Below are 18,824 nucleotides of genomic sequence, written 5' to 3'. Positions count from 1 at the left end.
CTCCAGAATGTATTTCAATACATTTCCCAGAACCTTATGGAAAATGTCTGGTCTGCTTCCCTGCAACTCCATTAAAGAACTCAGATCGTCTATGGTTTCCAGTGTATTTATTTAGCAGTACACTTCTCACATGGATAGGCAACACAGATCATTCTTCTCATTCTGGAAATAATTTTCATGACACCACAGATTTTGGGTTTTATTTAGATTACGGTGGGTAGAGCTGTTTTTAGCCAGTCCGTGGCGGGTGGTTTAAATTAAATCACAATCTCTGAAGAAAAAGGCATGGGTCTAAGATTGGCTGACAGGCAAAAATCATAATGGGTGGAGTATGGGCGCCTCTGCTTCCACCCAAGTCACACAGCTCACAGCCATCAAATCAGTCCCTCAAGGATGCTATGACGGGAACCAGGGCTGAAATTGCCAGGAGAACCTGGGAGTTTTCTGACCCTTGTGCTTCCCCAATTTCAGTCTTAATAAGAGGGACTTAAAGACTATGCTTTATTTTTCTTATAATTAAAATAAACACTAAAAGAGAAGGAAATTTAAAGAGGTCAAATTTCACCATATATTTACAGCACTAGTAATTATTGCAAGGTGTTTGAAAAACATAGTTAATACACTCAAGAGTCCCCAGAGGCAAGTGCAAACACTAATTTCCATTATAGTGAACAGAAATCACCATTACTAGAGGTTAACTGATTCTGATACAAGGTAACATGTGGCTAAAATTACTATGAGAGATTAACTCAGGTTCCCCCAAATACTACAGATATAAACAGATATGTAGATGGATCTGGCAAAAGGTTTAATTTACAGGCATTCTGAGTGTAACAGACTAAACTCTAAGAATTTAGAATTTAATAATTCCAATACTGTTTATTTATATTTAATTTTAAAGGCAGTATACTTATCAACACAAAGTATTTTGAATAACATATCATAGCACAGGAATGTTGATGGTTATTCTGAAAATTTAAAGTCTTAATTGACAAGGTATAATTTGCCAGAGAGTGAAGTAGGAAAAGGTTTCCAGAGTTTTCTCCAGATATGAGAACTAATCACCAATTTTATGCACTTAGAGAGTAATTCTAATATTGGTATGATAATTTATCTAGAAATGTAATTTTAAGCATTTGGAATAAAATATTTATTTTCAACCATGTACATATGAAAGGCTGTTAGACCACTGACCAGACTTTGTTCAGGAGACACCCAGTGGGAGAGGATTCCTACATGAATGGTGATAAACACCTACTAACTATTAAGGGATGACTGGTTTTCCAAGCTAGAGATTAGCTTTATTTAATAAATTATGAATTTAAAAACTGATTTTAATATAATCAGGTGTATAATCAGGGACCTGCACCTCTGGTTATCCAACCTCAGAGATAATCAATGCAAACAGAAACATAAGTCTTATAATAACAATCTCACCACCCCTCAAAACTGTTTATTAGTTGGGATTTAAATTGACACTAAAGTCATTGATTTGGGGAAGAAAAGAGGCATTGGGCTCAAAGAGGCCAAGGAACTCTTATCTCCTATTTTAAGATTAAAACAAACTAAAAAGGTAGCTTCTATATATAAAATGTGTTTCAATTAAAAGTTTCAGATCAGTTTTATATGTATAGTGTCCTAAACCCTCAAAACAGGTGTAAAGTAGGAAAGGTTTTACAATTATTTTCAAAAATAATACCTCATATAAAAGTAAAAAAATACAAATATGAAAGGTCCTGACAAGAAGATTCAATCATAATTCCATTCATATCAACACAGTCATCATTAGCCTCTCAGTGTATTTTAGGATTTTATTTTTAACTCATCTGGTTGATGCAGAGGACGGACACCAAGTGACTTGCCTTGTGGACACGGAATGAAAACATTCCACCTCCCACAGTCCAGCAAGGACCCCTGGCCTCTGCGTTGCCCAGGCAGGCAGAGGCCCTGTACAGTTCATGGAGTTGCTGCCCTAATCCTCTTCCCTATTTCCTCCCTGGAGCTAGTAATGAATAGGAAGGGCTAGGCAGCTAGAAAACGAGGTGTATTTAATTCCAAGTTCCTTCTTCCTCTAAAGAGAGCAAGTCTGTTAAACGAAGGACCTTGGTCCACAAAGAGGTTGGAGGCCAAGGTTTCTCATTTAAATTGGAGAGACAGAGAACAAGGTGTCCATTCTCAACAGGACCAAGGGTTCCCTCCTCAGACAGAAACCTGGGCAACTCCTCTCAGAAAAAGACCAGGGCAATCCCCTCATAAAATGTGGTGACTTTTCTCAAGAAAGATCAGGGAGTCTCACCTTGGAAAGACACATGACAGAGACCTGTTCTCTCCCAGTAGAGATCTCTCGGAAAAAGAACAGGGCATCTCCTTTCAGTCAGAGATCTGAGTGTCTTGACCCAGAGAAAGAGTAAGGCTTCTCTGCTCAGAAGAAATGTGAGTGACTTCTCTCAGAAAAAGACCAGGGCTTCTCCCCTCAAGCAGAGACCTGAGCAACTTCTCCCAGAGAAAGACCAGGATGTCTCCCCTCAGTCAGAGACCCGAGCACTCCTTCAATTAAAAAAAAAAAAAAAACAGGACATCTCCACTCAGAGACACCTGAGAGACTCCTCTCAGAGAAAGACCAGGGCATCTCCCCTCAGACAGTGAGTTGGGCAACCTCTCCCAGGAATGACCAGGGTTTTTCCGCTTGTCAGAGACACAAGCAGTTTCTCCCAGAGAAAGACCAGGGTGTCTCCCCTCAGTCAGAGGCCTCAGCAACTTCTCCTAAGAAAGACCAGCTTGTCTCCCTTCAGTCAGAGACCTGAGCCACATCTCCCAGAGAAAAACCAGGGTGTCTCCCCTCAGTTAGAGACCTAAGGGACTTCTCCCAGGGAAAGACCAGGCTGTCTCCCCTCAGTCAGATGCCTCAGCAACTTCTCCTAAGAAAGGCCAGGCTGTCTCCCCTCAGTCAGAGACCTGAGCCACTTCTCCCAGAGAAAATCTAGGGCATCTCCCCTCAGAGACCTAAGGGACTTCTCCCAGGGAAAGACCAGGGTGTCTCCCCTCAGAGACCTGAGGGACTCTTTCCAGAAAAAAAAAGCAGGACATTTCCCCTCATGTAGAGACCTGGGTGACGTCTCTCAGGGAAAAACCAGGGCATATCACCTGGGCAGAGAGTTGGGTGACTTCTCCCAGGAATGACCAGGGAGCCTCCCCTCAGAGACCTAAGCAACTTCTCCCAGAGAAAAACCAGGGTGTCTCCACTCAGAGAGACGCCTGGGTGACTTCTCCCAGGAATGACCAGGGCTTCTCTCCTAATTCAGAGCCCTAAGGGATCTCTCCCAGAGAAAAGACCAGGGCAGGTCCCCTCAGAAACCCAAGCACTCCTTCCATAAAAAAAGCCAGGGTGACTCCGTTTAGAGACACCTGAGCAACTTCTCCCAGAGAAAGACCAGGGCTTCTCCCCTCAGAGACCTGAGCAACTTTTCCCAGAGAAAGACCAAGGCTTCTCCCCTCAGTCAGAGACTTGAATGACTTCTCCCAGGAAAGACCAGAGCTTCTCTGTTTAATCAGAGACCTAAGTGACTCCTTTCAGAGAAAAAACCAGGGCATCTCCCCTCAGACAGACAGCCGGGCGACTTCTCCCAGAGAAAGACCAGGGTGTCTCCCTCAGAGAGAGACCCAGGTGATTTCTACCAGAGAAAGACCAGGACGCTTCTCCCCTCAGACAGAGACCTAAGTGACTTCTCTCAGAGAAAAACCAGTGTGACTCCCCTCAGACAATGAGTTGGGCGACTTCTCCCAGAGAAAGACCAGGGTGTCTCCCCTCAGACAGAGACCTAAGTGACTTCTCTCAGAGAAATACCAGGACATCTCTCCTCATAGGGAGACCTGGGGCAATTTCTCCCAAAGAAAAACTAGGGTGTCTCCCCTCAGACAGAGACCTGAGCAACTTCTTTAGGAAAGACCAGGGCGTCTCCCCTCAAAGACCTGAGCAACTTCTCCCAGAGAAAGACCTGGCGTCTCCCCTCAAAGACCTGAGCGACTTCTCCCAGAGAAAGACCTGGCGTCTCTCCTCAAAGACCTGAGCGACTTTTCCCAGAGAAAGACCTGGCGTCTCCTCTCAGAGACCTGAGTGACTTCTCTCAGTGAAAGCCTGGGAGCCCTCCTTCAGTGAGAGAGACCTGAGCAACTTCTCCCAAGAAAGACCAGGCTGTCTCCCCTCAGAGACCTGGGTAGCTTTTCCCAGAAAAAGGCCAGGGTGTCTCCTCCTCAGACTTCTCCCAGGAAAGACCAGGGCATCTCCCCTCATTCAGAGACTTAAGTGACCCTTCTCAAAGAAAGACCACCGTTTCTCTCTTCAGACACAGACACGGGTGCTTCCCAGCAGGCTGAGAGACTAGGGCAATATCTCTCAGAAAAAGCCAAGGCTGTTTCCCTCAGGCAAAGAAACCACAGGATCTCTCTTCAGACAAAGATTTCAGTGTCTCCCTCTCTACCCACCCCCACCCCCCCAGCCCAAATCAAGGTGCAATATTACCCGGTAAGAAAAAAAAAATATTTTCTAGTACTTTTGATGCTTCACAAATGAGAGATTTCTCTTGACCTGAGACCAGTAGGAGTCCTAAAATAGCCCAAAGTTTGGATAAACTTGGGAACCCTCCAGTAGCCAACTGTGAATTCTCCACATCAAGGTCAGAGACCAGGAATGACCAAGATGACTCAGAAAAGGCAAAGAAAGCCTCAATATGTTCACAAAATACCTCATTACCCAGAGGCTTAATTGAAGTCAGATTTTTGGTGATTGAGAATATATTCTAAAGAATTTGGAAGCCCACCAAGGGTAAGCGTATGTTCAAGATCAAGTTAACACTTGCACCAGAGGTCAGAGACAGCACATGGTCTGACTGGCATCAACACTACAGGTGTCTTTGGGACGAAGCTAGCAAAATCTCCCAATTCCCAGATTTCCATGAGATAATTTTCCCACAGCTGAGCAGCTGATGGCAGAAAGCAACTGGAACAATTTTGAAATCATGAGGCTGCAGAGCATCCATGGATTATTAGCTAAAAGAAACCTTAAGGGTTCAGTGATTTTCAAACTATAATTAGCAACAGAACACTTGTCCCCCAAGGAACTCTTAACTGGAAAGTCAGTATATGCCACAGGCCAAGGAGAAACTGCTGCAGCTGAAGCAAGGCGGCAGTTATGATCTGTAACCTCCCCATGTGGCTTTCCCTCGCCTCCTGGGTGGGGCCTTGGAAAGAATCCAGGGCTCTGGAGAATGTGGCTTAATCTATTGCTTAAGTCCAACACCTGCAGTTTGCAGAGCAGGGAACTCTTTGCATCAAAGAGAGCCTCCATGTATGCCAGAAAGAAGGCAGGCGCTTGATGCTTTTGAACCCAACAGACCTGGGTTCAAAAGCCAGCTCTGCTGCATCCCAGCTGCAAATGTGAGGTTAGGAAATTGTGTAACCTCTGTGGACCTCATTTTCTTCATTGCATGGTAATAAAATACTTCTAATCCTCAACAGTGAGCATTCAAGAAGATGAGGCAGGTGTAAGAAGTTCTCAGCGAATGGCTTTCATGGCTCTAGTCTGCAACAGGCACAGGACCAGTTAACGACACAGGTGCGGCTGATTTATCCCAAACCCCGCGTGCCCCTCACTTCGCTCGCAGATCCTCTGCACTCACCCTCACGCCTCGCCTTCCAGGTGCTGTCTCTTTAGTTGGGGAATTGGCCCCAAACAGAAGAAAACAAAACCTAAGGCACAGGGCAGCAGGAAGAGAAGTGACCCAGGCTGAAAGAACTACCTGAAGAAATATTAACTCCGCCACCAGGAAAGGAACTTTCCAGGGAGGGCCATTTCCAATTTGTTTTTAAGGATCTTTGCTTGGCATTCTCACTAGCAAACCTCTACCTCATCCCAGAATCCCTCAGAGATGGCAAAAATGCCAGGTGTAGCCCTAACAGAATTTCTCCAGAACTCCAACACCAACTACTTTCTGTGATGTCAACTCCTATCAGTGGCATCAGCAAATCCTAACTGTGCCCTAGACTAGGAAACGTCTATATCCAGCCTTATCCAAACATAACAAATAACAGAGGTCTAGAGTCACCATACCGGAGAAGGCAATGGCACCCCACTCCAGTACTCTTGCCTGGAAAATCCCATGGACGGAGGAGCCTGGTGGGCTGCAGTCCATGGGGTCGCTAAGAGTCGGACACGACTGAGCGACTTCACTTTCACTTTTCACTTTCATGCATTGGAGAAGGAAATGGCAACCCACTCCAGTGTTCTTGCCTGGAGAATCCCAGGGACGGGGGAGCCTGGTGGGCTGCCATCTATGGGGTCACACAGAGTCGGACACGACTGAAGCGACTTAGCAGCAGCAGCAGCAGAGTCACCGTACACATCTACTACACACTCTAACCTTCTGCAGAGATATACTGGGCTGCTTATACTGTCTGCAATTCTGAATGCAGCCAATTTGAATAAGCCACATTTATAGGTAAGCCACTCCACTGAACACACAATAAAACGCTTCATGAACCTGACCAACCCCAAGGCAGATACCTGGGACTGTGTCCCTGGAGACTTCTAAAGAAAATATAATAAACTATAACAATGGGAACAACTTGAAAATTGCTTTCTTCCCACTGTATTGCTTTATGTGCAATAGTTTTAACTTCTCAGCAACCACATTCCACCCAGATGAACCTAGTAAAAGTTAATAAGCTGCCGACCCTGACTCCGGTTTGTAGTTTCAAACCGTAATTCTATTACAAAGGGCAACAAACTCGGGCTAGAGCACAGCTGTGGCTTTTCAGTCTCTCCAGGATGGTTTATCACTGTCAATTAGATATTTAGCTTAAAAAATACAGAATTCCCAATCTCTGTGACTTCCGGGTATGTTTATGTAGATAAGTTATGAATGGAGAAGAGAGGACAAGCTTGCACATTAGGAGGAATTCATTAAGCTACTGGGAAATCAGTGAATATTTTCTTACCCAAGTATTAAGTTTGAAACCAAAAAGAAAACGTAACGTTAAAGCTCCTCTGCTCTTAAATACCAGCCTTTTAAAATACCTGATTGCAAGGGGTAATTTGTGCAACTAGATTTGGGATATAACTACCTTTTCACTATAAATCATGAACTGCAGTGTACCACATACACACTGCAATTCATCAACAATCTTAAGTAGTGGAAGAAGGACCCTTATCTAAGTGGGAAGGAGTCATTCCAACCCTCCCCCAACTTAGTATCGTATTACTAGATGAAAACATTTCCTTATTTCCAATAATTTATTCCTCATTCATTCCAAGAGATGAAAACATGTTCCTTTATGTATACAGAAGATTTGCCAATTGCTCTCCAATTGGCACATTTCTGGTTTTCCATCAGAATATTCCTCCCTCCCTTTAACATATCTTATTAAAGAAGTACAACTGCTAGCCAGCCAACAGACATTTTCTAGTAGCAATGAACTTAATGTATTATAATTCCAGTTACCAGTAAAATGCTGTTGCATTATCCATTAGGATGGATATAGATAGATGTATACACAATCACATACACACGCATATACAATGTGAACTTGAAAATCATCTCAAATCTTAAAAAAATAATTTCAAAAACAGCCTTAATGATGAATTTCTTACTAAGCATAGTTAAGTGAAATACTGGCAAAAAAGATGATTTACTCCTTGCAGTTCAATCATCTCAGGAATTATCAGTTGCCTGTTAGTGCCAGCGGCACAATTTAGAAATTACGATAAAATTTTCTCTGCATTTTGATGCTAATTTAATTTCCTTTTCCTCACTTTAAAAGGAAACCATAATTACCAACCTTTACCCACAATAAATAATTAAGGGCATTCCCATTTCATTTTGTATCACTGTAAGCCAAGAAAACACTGATGAGTTTTAAAATATCACAGGGAATTAGGTGATAACTCATCAGTGCTTTTGAGTACAGACACGAATAATTTACAGTCTGAAACTTGGTATGATAATTTTGATTCACACATGGGAAATCTTATTAACCCATGATGGAATCAAATTATTAAAAGAGGTACATGTATGAGAATTTCACAAACATTTGTAGCCAGGAATGTATGTGCAATAGTAAAATATACACATACAATATAGACACACAGATTAACATTGCTGAAAGACATCTGGATAGATCATAAATGCATTTAGTACATTATATAAAGATTACACTCTTTTAAAAAATGAATTTGCAAGCTTCTTTTAATTGATACATTTTTGATTTAAAGATGCTTTAAAATTTATCCCTTTTTCCTAAAATAAGATTAGAAGCCCACTGCTAACCCTCATCTTCAAACCTCACCAACTTGAAAAATAGGAAGGAAAGAAGGAAGGGGGGAAAAGGCTTAATTCCAGTAACTGTTATCTCTGAGTAGAATTACATGAAAATATAATTCCTTCACATGCTCAAAAACATTATCTCATGATAGCATTTGTAGTTACTTTATCCTGGAACATTAGAAAAAATGGAAGAAACATTTAAGAAATGTAATTTCTGTCCATTTCTGTCTATCACAATGATGAAAAATCTGTCACATTACACCCAAATTGAGTGGACTGGCTTTTATCTCCCTAAGAAATCATTTTATGTTACTTTAGTGGACTAAAGGGGAAAACATAAGTGCAACAGTTAACAAACTATAAAATAATATACAAACACTTCTATTATTAATGGTAATGATTAATGATAATAAGAACAATAATTATAATATTTTCAATTAACACTGATTATTTTGATCCACATACCCCAAAACCACAGGGTGTGAAAAGTTAACTCCAGGTCTGCTCTGCTTAAGAACTTTGGATAAGGAAAAACATCATCTCCAAAATTCTACCCTATGTAACCCCACAGGAGGCTCACAGAAGCCTCAGCAATTGCTGCTCTCTGGAGAATCATGCTGACTAATCATTCTTAAAGTTTGGAATTTCTCATTTATTTCAAAACCTTAATGTTCCCCTTTTCCTCAAAATTGACCATACCATTTTAAGCTGTTTTTATTTCACTACAATAGAGTAATTTAAACTAAAATTTTATAACTTATTCAGTTTCATTCCTCAAGAAAGACTGACACAAAAAGGGATGGACAAAGGAGTATACCTATTCAGTGGGTTCAAAAACACACATTAAATAAAACCATTACTAAAACATAGTTATTGGAACTAAGCTTGATGTTACCTCTGGTACTCCTAATTTTCGGCATGCTTCCAAAAAGTTTTCCACGTTTCTTCTGCATTTGGCCATGCTAAGTTTAGGCTATAAATGCAACATTCAGAAGTAATTAGTTATTAAGAGGCATAATTGAAATAACAGGTTAAATTTTAAGCTTTCTAAATGGCACAAGTAATACATGTTTATTGGAGAGGAATAATACATAAACAAATAGAAGACAATACAAAAATTATCCAGGAACATCCACCTGAACAGCTGTTAATATTTGGATTCTATTTTCCTAAATACTGTGTATGTATGTGTGTGTGTATAAAAGGTGTGTACACATACAGATATGTGTTTATATGTCGAATTTCTGCACATTTGCATACATACATGTGCAAAATTTCTGCACATGTATGTGAATATATACGTGTGGATACACACACACTATTTTTATGAGATCATACTGTTGTGTAACCTGCTTTAGTTTACTTAAAAGCACACCCTAAACATCACCTTTTCCCATGAGCAAATATATTTCTATATGAAGGGTTGATTCACCAGGCCAGTGACTCTCTTTCTCACCAAAGCAACAGGTTTTATTAGAAAATTGCTGATGCCTCAAGGTGAAGAAATTTAGAGGCAGGGTGGGGAGCAGCCTTCCAGGTTAGAATGAACAGCTTGTGCAAACTCGGCAGTGGACAGTGAAGGCAGAGAAGAGAGGCAGCAGCGGGCTCCACGGCTACAGCGCAGCTGGGTCTGGTCAGTGGGGGCTCCAGATGCTCAGGGAAGAATTTCTAAGAAGTGGACTAAATTTAGAAACATTTCTAAAAATGAAAACTAAAGAATCCGCCTGCAATGCGGGAGACCTGGGTTTGATCCCTGTGTTGGGAAGATCCCTGAATCAGGGCATGGCAACCCACTCCAGTATTCCTGCCTGGAGAATCCCCATGGACAGAGGAGCCTGGTGGGCTGCAGTCCATGGGGTCGCAAAGAGTCAGACACAACTGAGCTGACTATGCACAAAATATTTTACAGTTGTTAAAATACATGGTTACGAGGAGTTTTAATGACTCAGGGAAATACTTAGGTTTTCATAAATTTTAAAAACTACTAAACAGTATATATGTGAAGCTCACAATTCAAAAATCACTTCTATGTTGGAGGAATGCTAGGAGCATAAAAGCCAAGATGTAAATAGTGGTTGTCTTTAGGGAGTGGGATAAGACATTATTTATCTTCCTCCAGCATTTCTCCATTATCTCTTTTTCTCTAATCAGGCATTATTTCACATAACATTTTCAATTAAAAATTTTTTATTTGAAAAAGATAAAAAGTGGCCACCAGAGAATATAGCATTTTTTCCCTGAAGAATTGACGAAATATACAAATGTGTATAGATACATGATTCATAGTGTCTCTTATGCATTATAAAACAATAACTGTATATTTAAATTGGAAGCTGAAGAATGATAGTTTCTTTCTTGTAATTTGAGGAAAATTACTGAATGAGAATTTGGTACACAGTTCAAACTTTATAGCTGTCTGGACTTAAAAACTTTTGTATATTGGATTACAGGACAGAATTTACTGCCCAAACTAAGGCAGATAAAGCAGATTTAAGTCAGAAGACAAATTGGTCTGTTTTTCCCCCTGTGTTTTCTGAAGCCAAAATGTGGTCAGTCTTTGGGAAGCAAAAATTATGTTTAACTGTATAGATAGAAAACTGAGAGTTGAAATGGGATCATCACCTAATTTTTCCTGCTGCCAAGAGAAAAGAAAGTGAGACAAATAGTGCCCCTGAGACGCTTTCCTTGAGGGGCCGAGAGTGGGCAGCTTCACGTGAGGCTTTCATTCTACACACTCTTTGTGTGACCTTTTATGAACACTTAACTTTCCCAAAGTCATGTGGCTCATACAGATGTGGAATTGGAATCCCAACACTACATCCTTAGCCCCTAAACTCTTCTGCTTCATCTAATAGCAGTAGTGTGGATAGAAGTTCTTCTCTACTTGTCCAATGAACCCTGAGTGGGCTTCAAAGACAAGCTTATCGTTGACTCCTCTCTTCTTGATGGTAACATGCCCCATGAAGTGCAGGGAAAAAATCCCAGGGCTGGCTTTATCTCCTCAACAGTGAGACAAGGAATTTTTTCACTCACTCCTTCTGATCTTTTCTGTTTCCTTGGTATCTCCAACTGACCCTTGAGCACAGCTAGCAGTCAAGGAATTACTGAATTAATGACAGCTAACCAACCTCTGGCCTGACAGGTTACTAATGATATTTATGCAGCACCTACATCTTTTCAGAGTGATCCTAAAATCCTCACTAATTATAAAATAATAGATTCCATTAGAAGAGAACCCACCAACCAAAAAAAGTTTTCCAAAAGGACTTCTCACTGCTTAAATAACTGCTTGTGAGGAATGAATCTCTGTCTCTACAGTCTTAAAGTTAGCAAGCAGAGCAGTCATTTCTTTAACGTGATTTGCTTTATATTTGAAAGTAGTTCATTTTCTCTCATTTACATATTTACTTGAAATATTTTCCCTTTTTATAGTAAAAATGTTGCTTCATTCAGAAATGCTATCCCTGGAATTCTCTGGCAGTCCAGTAGTTAGGGCTCCACACTTCCACTGCAGGGGACACAGGTTTGATCCCCAGTCAGGGAACTAAAAATCCTGCATGCCCTACGGCACGGCCAAAAAAAAACAAAGAATAGACACGCTATTCCTTTTCTGCTCTTTTGAGTTGTCTGGGGCCCAACAGAGAGAATTTGAACAGGATCCTGGTGATCCCCATCAGTGTCTTTAACCAGCAATACTGTCCCAAAGGAGTCTGTTTTATGTAAGAGTTAGTTTTCCTTAAATGGTGTTACTTACGACTGCTGGTGAAGGGACATGGATGCTTGCGACAGATCGCGGGCGGATGTGGTTGACCAAATGGCAGAGGACAACGCCATCCATGAGGGCGGCCCCCAGGTCTTCGTGCAGGCTGACCTTGAGTCTCATCTCGATGCTCTGAAAAGAGATCAAAAGGAAATCAATTGCTCTCAGGCAACTGAGGGTAAAGTACAGTTATGACTATTTATGAACTGGGGTTTAAGTTTCACTATAAAGGATAAGAACACCTGGAAAACACAACCTTTCAAAAGATATTAAATAAAATTCCCTCTGTAGAAAAATTAATTCAGTTATGTAAAAAATTTTTAATCAGTTGAATTTTTAAAATAATGGAATCACTTCTTGAGTTCGAAATTGCCTCAGGCTTAGCAATTAAAATAGAAAACCAGAATGAGTTGACAAATAAAAGCCAAATCAGTGGTGACTGTTTTGCAATGTAAAAAAAATAGTGAATCAATATGCGGTACACATGAAACCAAAATGATATTGTAAGTCAACTATATTTTAACAAAAGTAAATAAAAGAAGTAAATATAAACAAAAACAAATGAAAAACCCCAAGCCAACCCAAACTTATTATTTCGGATAATGTATCTCAGACAGCCTGCAGTGGGCAGAAGAGAGATTACGGGTGTTTTTCTAGGACTATGCTTTCATTCAAAAAGCCATTTTTCTCCCTTCTTAAAAAAAAATTCAAAGTTTTATTTTGAGGTCATTATAAATTCATACGCAGTTATAAGAAGTAATACAGAGAGATCTCAGGTACCCAGTTTCCTTAAGGGAGCAACCCGCAAACGTACACAACTGGGACCCTGACATCGACAGAACATGCACCTCACTACAAGGAGCCCTCATGTTGCCCTTTGGCAGTCACACCCACTTCCTCCCACCGCCAAGCACCTCTTTGTCCCTGCTCCCTTCTCCTCCCCTCCCAGGACTCCCAGGACCAGAATGTAGATCATCTGTTACAGCAACTCCCGAAGGTCCCTGAGGCTCTCTGCTCATTTAGTTTCAGTCTGTTTTTTCTCTCTCTGCTGCCCAGATTAGGCAATTCCTCTTGTTCTTTCCGACAGTTCACCTATTCTTTGTGACACTGTTGAGCCCATCCCCTGGGCTTCTCATTTCAGATAATGTATTTCCCAGTTTTAAATTCCCATTGGTCCTTCTTCATGTCTTGTTTCTTTGCGAACATTATCTATTCCTCTGCCAAAGCATTCAATTTTTTCCCTTTGTTCCAACCATGTTCATCACTGCTTGTGGAAGAACTTTCACGGCGAGCGCCGTACTATCTTTGTCGGATAATTCTAACATCCCTGCCATCACAGGGCTGTCAGCTGTTGATCACCTTTCCACATTCATTTTGGTTCTTGGGACAATGAGTGATTTTTTTTTTCTGGTTGAAAACTGGACATTTCTGGTATCATGTTATGAGACTTTGGATCCTATTTAAACTTTCTCTTCTGGCTAGCTATTTTGGACACTGCTCTGGCAGGGAATGGGAAGGCACTACCTGGGTGCTGCTGCTGCTAAGTCGCTTCAGTCGTGTCCGACTCTGTGCGACCCCATAGACGGCAACCCACCAGGCTCCGCCATCCCTGGGATTCTCCAGGCAAGAACACTGGAGTGGGTTGCCATTTCCTTCTCCAATGCAGGAAAGTGAAAAGGGGAAGTGAAGTCGCTCAGTCGTGTCCAACTCTTCACGACCCCATGGACTGCAGCCCACCAGGCTCCTCCGTCCATGGGGTTTTCCAGGCAAGAGTCCTGGAGTGGGGTGCCATTGCCTTCTCCTATCACTGTGTAAATGCAGATTGCCACTTGGGGTCAGTTGACTGGGACTGGGATAGAAATCCAGGCTGCCCATGTACAGCTTCCACTGACACCGTGGGAGGGGAGGGGATTGTTTTTAGTTGGTAGGGATGACATTCCTGGCTCCCAACTTGGCCTTCTCTGGTATCATCCCAGCAGAGGTGAAAGTCAGCTGCCTATCCCATCTTTGCAGACATGGGTAGCACTGGGGCCACAGGTTTTCTGTAGCTGGAGTAGAGCATTTATTGTCTAAAAGTTTTCTGTCTCCCTAGGCTGTCCTTCTTCTGGTCCTCTGAGTAAAGTAAGCAAGCTTTTGTTGGGACTTTAAAAAAAAAAAAAAAAACTGTTCCCATGAGCATTTCCAGTTTCCAGCTACTTCAGCTCCAAGTCCGAGAAAGATGAAGCAAAAAAGAAAACCCACTGGACTCACCACCGAGTCATTCCTAGTCCCAAGGAACCCAGCTGGTCTGAATTATTCTCTCCACCTTTCAGAGTGCTCTTATGATTATTTTATATAAAATGGCCAAGGGTTTTAGTTGTATTTAGTGAAAGGAATGGGGAAAAGCACATCTATTCCATCTCCTCAAAAGCAGGAAAATCAATTTTTTAAACTTCAAATACAAATTTCTGATTTACAGCAAAGCTCCTCATAATTGGGTAACACTGTGAGAAAAGATGACTTAATTTGGAGATTTGCAATAAGTGAAGCACTTGAAAATCAGTGCATGTAATAGTGTTGCATAATTCTCTTTCAGAACTGTCCTGTGTCTAGACACCTCATTTTTTTTCTAAGCTTGCTTTCAGTCTCTAATTAAATTAAAACATAAGCTATCAATATGACCCAGGCTTTAAGATAAAATTATATCACTCTTTGAGAGGCTTGTCTCAACTTCTCATCTTATTTTTACATATCTCTGAAAGTTCGCCTCCCAAGTTTACAGCACATCCAAATACTCGAGGCAAATGACAGAGGTCTGACTTGCCCAACGTGACTGTTGAGTCAACCACAGTGGCTTAAAGTGGTGGTGAGGAGTTTCTGGGTTTTTATCTCTTTCCTCCCGACTACCTGCTATATATATACTTTATATAACCGTATATAAAGTATCATCTACAACAAAAAAAGATTCTGACCTACCTTAAATTTAGCTTTAATTTTACTAATAGAATTCATTGCTCATGTGTAAAATTCACTGTTATTTGAAGGTGTATATTTGTTTCCTTCTTACTTATTCTCTCTTCTCAATAGACTATAGGCTTCATGAAAGCAGAGACCTTTTTGTTCTTTTCTCTCTCCATCACCTAGACTATATGGCCTGGCACAGAGCAGCAGTCAATAATCATTTGCTAGTGAAAGAAGATATAGTATAAAATCCACCTCTTCAAGAAGCTTCCTATATTCTTCTAGCTAATGGCTATGGTACTTCTCTTTGAATATAAAAGAACTTGTGTAGTAATTCATGATATGCTGCCTTTAATAACTAATACCAGTGAGTTCTTTGGTAACTGATCCTTGTCCTGCTGTTTGACCTTCTACACACTTATGTGAGACCCTCCTGACTAGACACAAAGACCATGAGGGTAGCCAAATATATACATATACACAGTTGCCACTAGGAGCTGTGCTGGGAGTAGAAATACAACTTGGGATAAGATAGCCATGGCTCCTGCCATCACCAAGCTTAAAATCTCCCCTGGCACCCAGGACAAGACTTCACTCTTGGTAGGAACTCAAATGGTTTGCCTATTAAATGACATTCAAAAATTCTGGCTAGTAGGGATAACTATAAACATCTTTAAATTCATGTAATCTTATTAAATAAATTAATAACAGTGCATTTTTAAAAGTTTTAACTTTTATACATAGGTATTAAGTATTTCTACTTATATTATCTCATAGATTCCTCACAAAATCCCACGAAGGTAGATGGGAGCTACTGCTTTAATATATGAAAAAACTCAAATTTAGAGATGTTAAGTGACTTGCCCAGTAGCAGACAGTCAGTAGGCGAGCTGCCTAGATTTGAAACGAGGTCTGTTTGAAGTGTTTCAAAATCTACTTTTTAAAAATACAGAATGCTACTTTAATGCTGGAAATTATTATTCAGTAATACAGTGTTTCCCGGTACCTCTCGGAGCTGTTCCACCAGTTCTTTTTCTTCTCTCATCTGTTCCATTTTCCTCCGAATCGTAAACTGTGGGTCTATAGATTCCAAATTTCTCTGCGGTCTTAGAAACACTAGAAGAGAAAGGGGGGAAAGCCTTTATAGAGTGTCTAGTACACTCTATATGCCATATCGGGCTGCTCATGTTTGAATCAAATAGTTTATTTATCCCAAATAATTCATTCACCACTCACAAAAACAGGAAATTCTGACTTCACATGAAAAGCTTGATTCAAATATTCTAGAGAAGATTATGTTTTCAATTATTCTGCATTGTGTGGACGAACAATCAGCTGAATCCAGGAAAGGGCTTGGTCATCCCTGGTATTATTCCAGACCCCTCCTCTAATTTTTCCACTGCTTCCATTCCAAGCTTTCATCTACACTCCAGGTTTCACAATCCTTTCATTAAACTTGAATATTCTGCCTCAAGTAATAAGCCAGAATTGCTTTACATGTTATAAACAAGCACAGGTTAATGATTTTGCTGGCTGAGGTTTTTTTTCATCAGCCTGGATTAAGAACTAAGTGATGATGCACACTATCCACTCCCAAACGTTACCTATCTGAGTGTGGAGGGGAAATTCTGGCGTCTATCATGTCACTGAAAGTGCATCCCTAAGTCAGCTCTTCAGAGATGACCATAGATTCCTTTTAGAAAAGCTGTCAAGATGGGAGGTGGTGTTAAGAGATCATCTCTGCCTGCAGGTCCTTAAAATTACAACCTGCCAGGAATAGCAACTCACAGTGGCAACTCTGGAAGGAGTTAAGTCTCTGACCGCAGACAAAATGAATGCTCTCAAACTTTGAAGGATAACATCTCTTAAAGACTATCAAGAAAGCAAGCAATATTCTACATATGGGCAGTGATTCTAGCAATTTATATTAGGATAACAAAGCACAGGGCAGATTTAAACTTGAATCTTTCTCTTCCTTTAGATTCTTATTAAGACTATCAACTTTCCATGCACCCTAGAGGGAGCAAAGTGTGGTTAACAGCTGTCATTGGTTCTCTGTGTCCCATAGATTTTCAGATTGGGAGAGGTGGGGATGGGAGGATGGGGGGCAGAGCTTCAGAAAATCTGGGGCAGAGAACTCCAGTTTTAAAAATCAATACCACAAAGAAGGCTGCACCAACATACTGTAATCCTAGTTGCTTCAATCACCATATCTTCAATAATATAGACTAAGAAGATTATGCAATGTTTATTCTATTCTAACATTTTCTATGAGCCACTTTAAAAGCTAATTCAATTTATTTATTGTTAAATATGGTTTACAAATATACTTTGAATTAAAAACTGGGGTCCACCATATAATCAATTATCCTACATTCATACAACTATGTCATTTTAATCCTAATTTGTATCTTTGAATCAAAACACCTTAAGGAATGCCTTGCACTATACTTTTCACATTTAGGTATTTTCTTTCTAAATCAGTTCTAGGATATTTGAATCAGCATTCTGGTGCTCTACAGGGGACCAGAAAGTTGACACATCTTAAGAAATCCTTGACTTACGGAAGTTAATGGAGCAACAGGATGACCACTGTACATAAAACACCTTCTGGAACTTCAGAGAGAAGTCAGCCTGAGGCCTGGGCTTTTGTCTCAAGCCCCCTAAGGGAGTCACAGGTGGAAAGAGCCAAAGTCTTGTCACCAAGACCCACAAAAACCAAACCCCACATGAAGTGAGACCAATTGTTTCAAAAATAAAGGAAAGGTAAGCCGAGGAAGCAGGGTAGACCAACCAGCAGGGAGAGATGAGATAAAGTTGCCTTTGTACCATACGGAGCCCCGCCAAAAAATATACCCACTTAAACATAGTGATCAGAAGAGAGATACATTACAATGGAAAGTCCAGAAAAAATCCACACCCTCAAAGAAAAGAAATCAACCAAATTTACCAAAAAAGTCAAGGAATGTGGACTTAGTTGAGTGATACACATGCTGGTCCGCAAGGGGGAGCCGCAGCTCCGTTTAAACAAATCCGATGTTTTCTTTGGAGGTTTTATTTTCCTTCGGCTTTTTTTCTGGGGGCAATCTTATCTAATACTGCATGTTTAATATTTCCAATATGTTTTTACTGGCAGACTTCATTCTGAATACGAAGTTATCAGGAAGTTAAATTAACTGTGAGCTTTTGGTTAACAGCACACTCTTCAAGTATCTATGCCCTGTTAGAGCCCTATGTGAGATAACAAGATAACGCAATGGGGTCTGGGTTTTAAATACCTGGTATTGCTTTTCATCTTAAATGCCCATACATCTCAAAAAATACAAAATGCATGCTTGGGTATTTGCTTTATGAATATAAGCAGTCAAAAAATGTTAAAACATATGTGAACTGTTATTTTTAAAATGAACATTTCAAATGTACATAAAACTATTGGAAACTGGACTACTACTAGTTTTCTAAATAGATTAATTATTGTAGAATATATGAGAATTTAAAATGAATTATTTAGACTGATAATAAATCTACAGAGCACATAAGTTTGTTGTGATAGAATAACTTTAATAGGATCATTATGGTAGCTCTGATTATACTATCTACAAGTGCTCGCTTCAGCAGCACATATACTATACTATCTACAATTCTTTTTTCTTTTCAAGTCATATTTAAATAATAAATACAGTGACCAGTTTGGTCAAAGCTTCAGGAAATTGGTCTATGGAGGAATTATTCTAGCTTTCCTTAATTTTCTATCACTACATTTAAGAACTCACCTACTTAATTCAGGGGAATAAAAGTTAACTTGA

At 40.4% G+C, this 18,824-nt stretch overlaps 1 protein-coding gene across 3 annotated transcripts in view; it reads right to left on the bottom strand.

Annotated features, from left to right (window-relative positions):
* The window catches only part of LRCH1 (leucine rich repeats and calponin homology domain containing 1), a 210,725-nt gene that overhangs the window by 12,672 nt on the left and 179,229 nt on the right, over positions 1-18,824 (bottom strand). For all 3 annotated transcript variants that reach the window (XM_043478199.1, XM_043478197.1, XM_043478198.1), the window contains 3 exons: positions 16,025-16,134; positions 12,073-12,210; positions 9,214-9,291 (listed from right to left, as the gene is read on the bottom strand). In XM_043478199.1, coding sequence (XP_043334134.1) covers positions 9,214-9,291; positions 12,073-12,210; positions 16,025-16,134 — 326 coding nt within the window. The remainder of the gene's footprint in view (positions 1-9,213; positions 9,292-12,072; positions 12,211-16,024; positions 16,135-18,824) is intronic.

Source organism: Cervus canadensis, chromosome 9, assembly GCF_019320065.1.
Source record: "Cervus canadensis isolate Bull #8, Minnesota chromosome 9, ASM1932006v1, whole genome shotgun sequence".
Taxonomy (NCBI): domain Eukaryota; kingdom Metazoa; phylum Chordata; class Mammalia; order Artiodactyla; family Cervidae; genus Cervus; species Cervus canadensis.
Note: the sequence above shows the minus strand (reverse complement) of the source record. Positions and strands in the feature narration are given on the sequence as shown.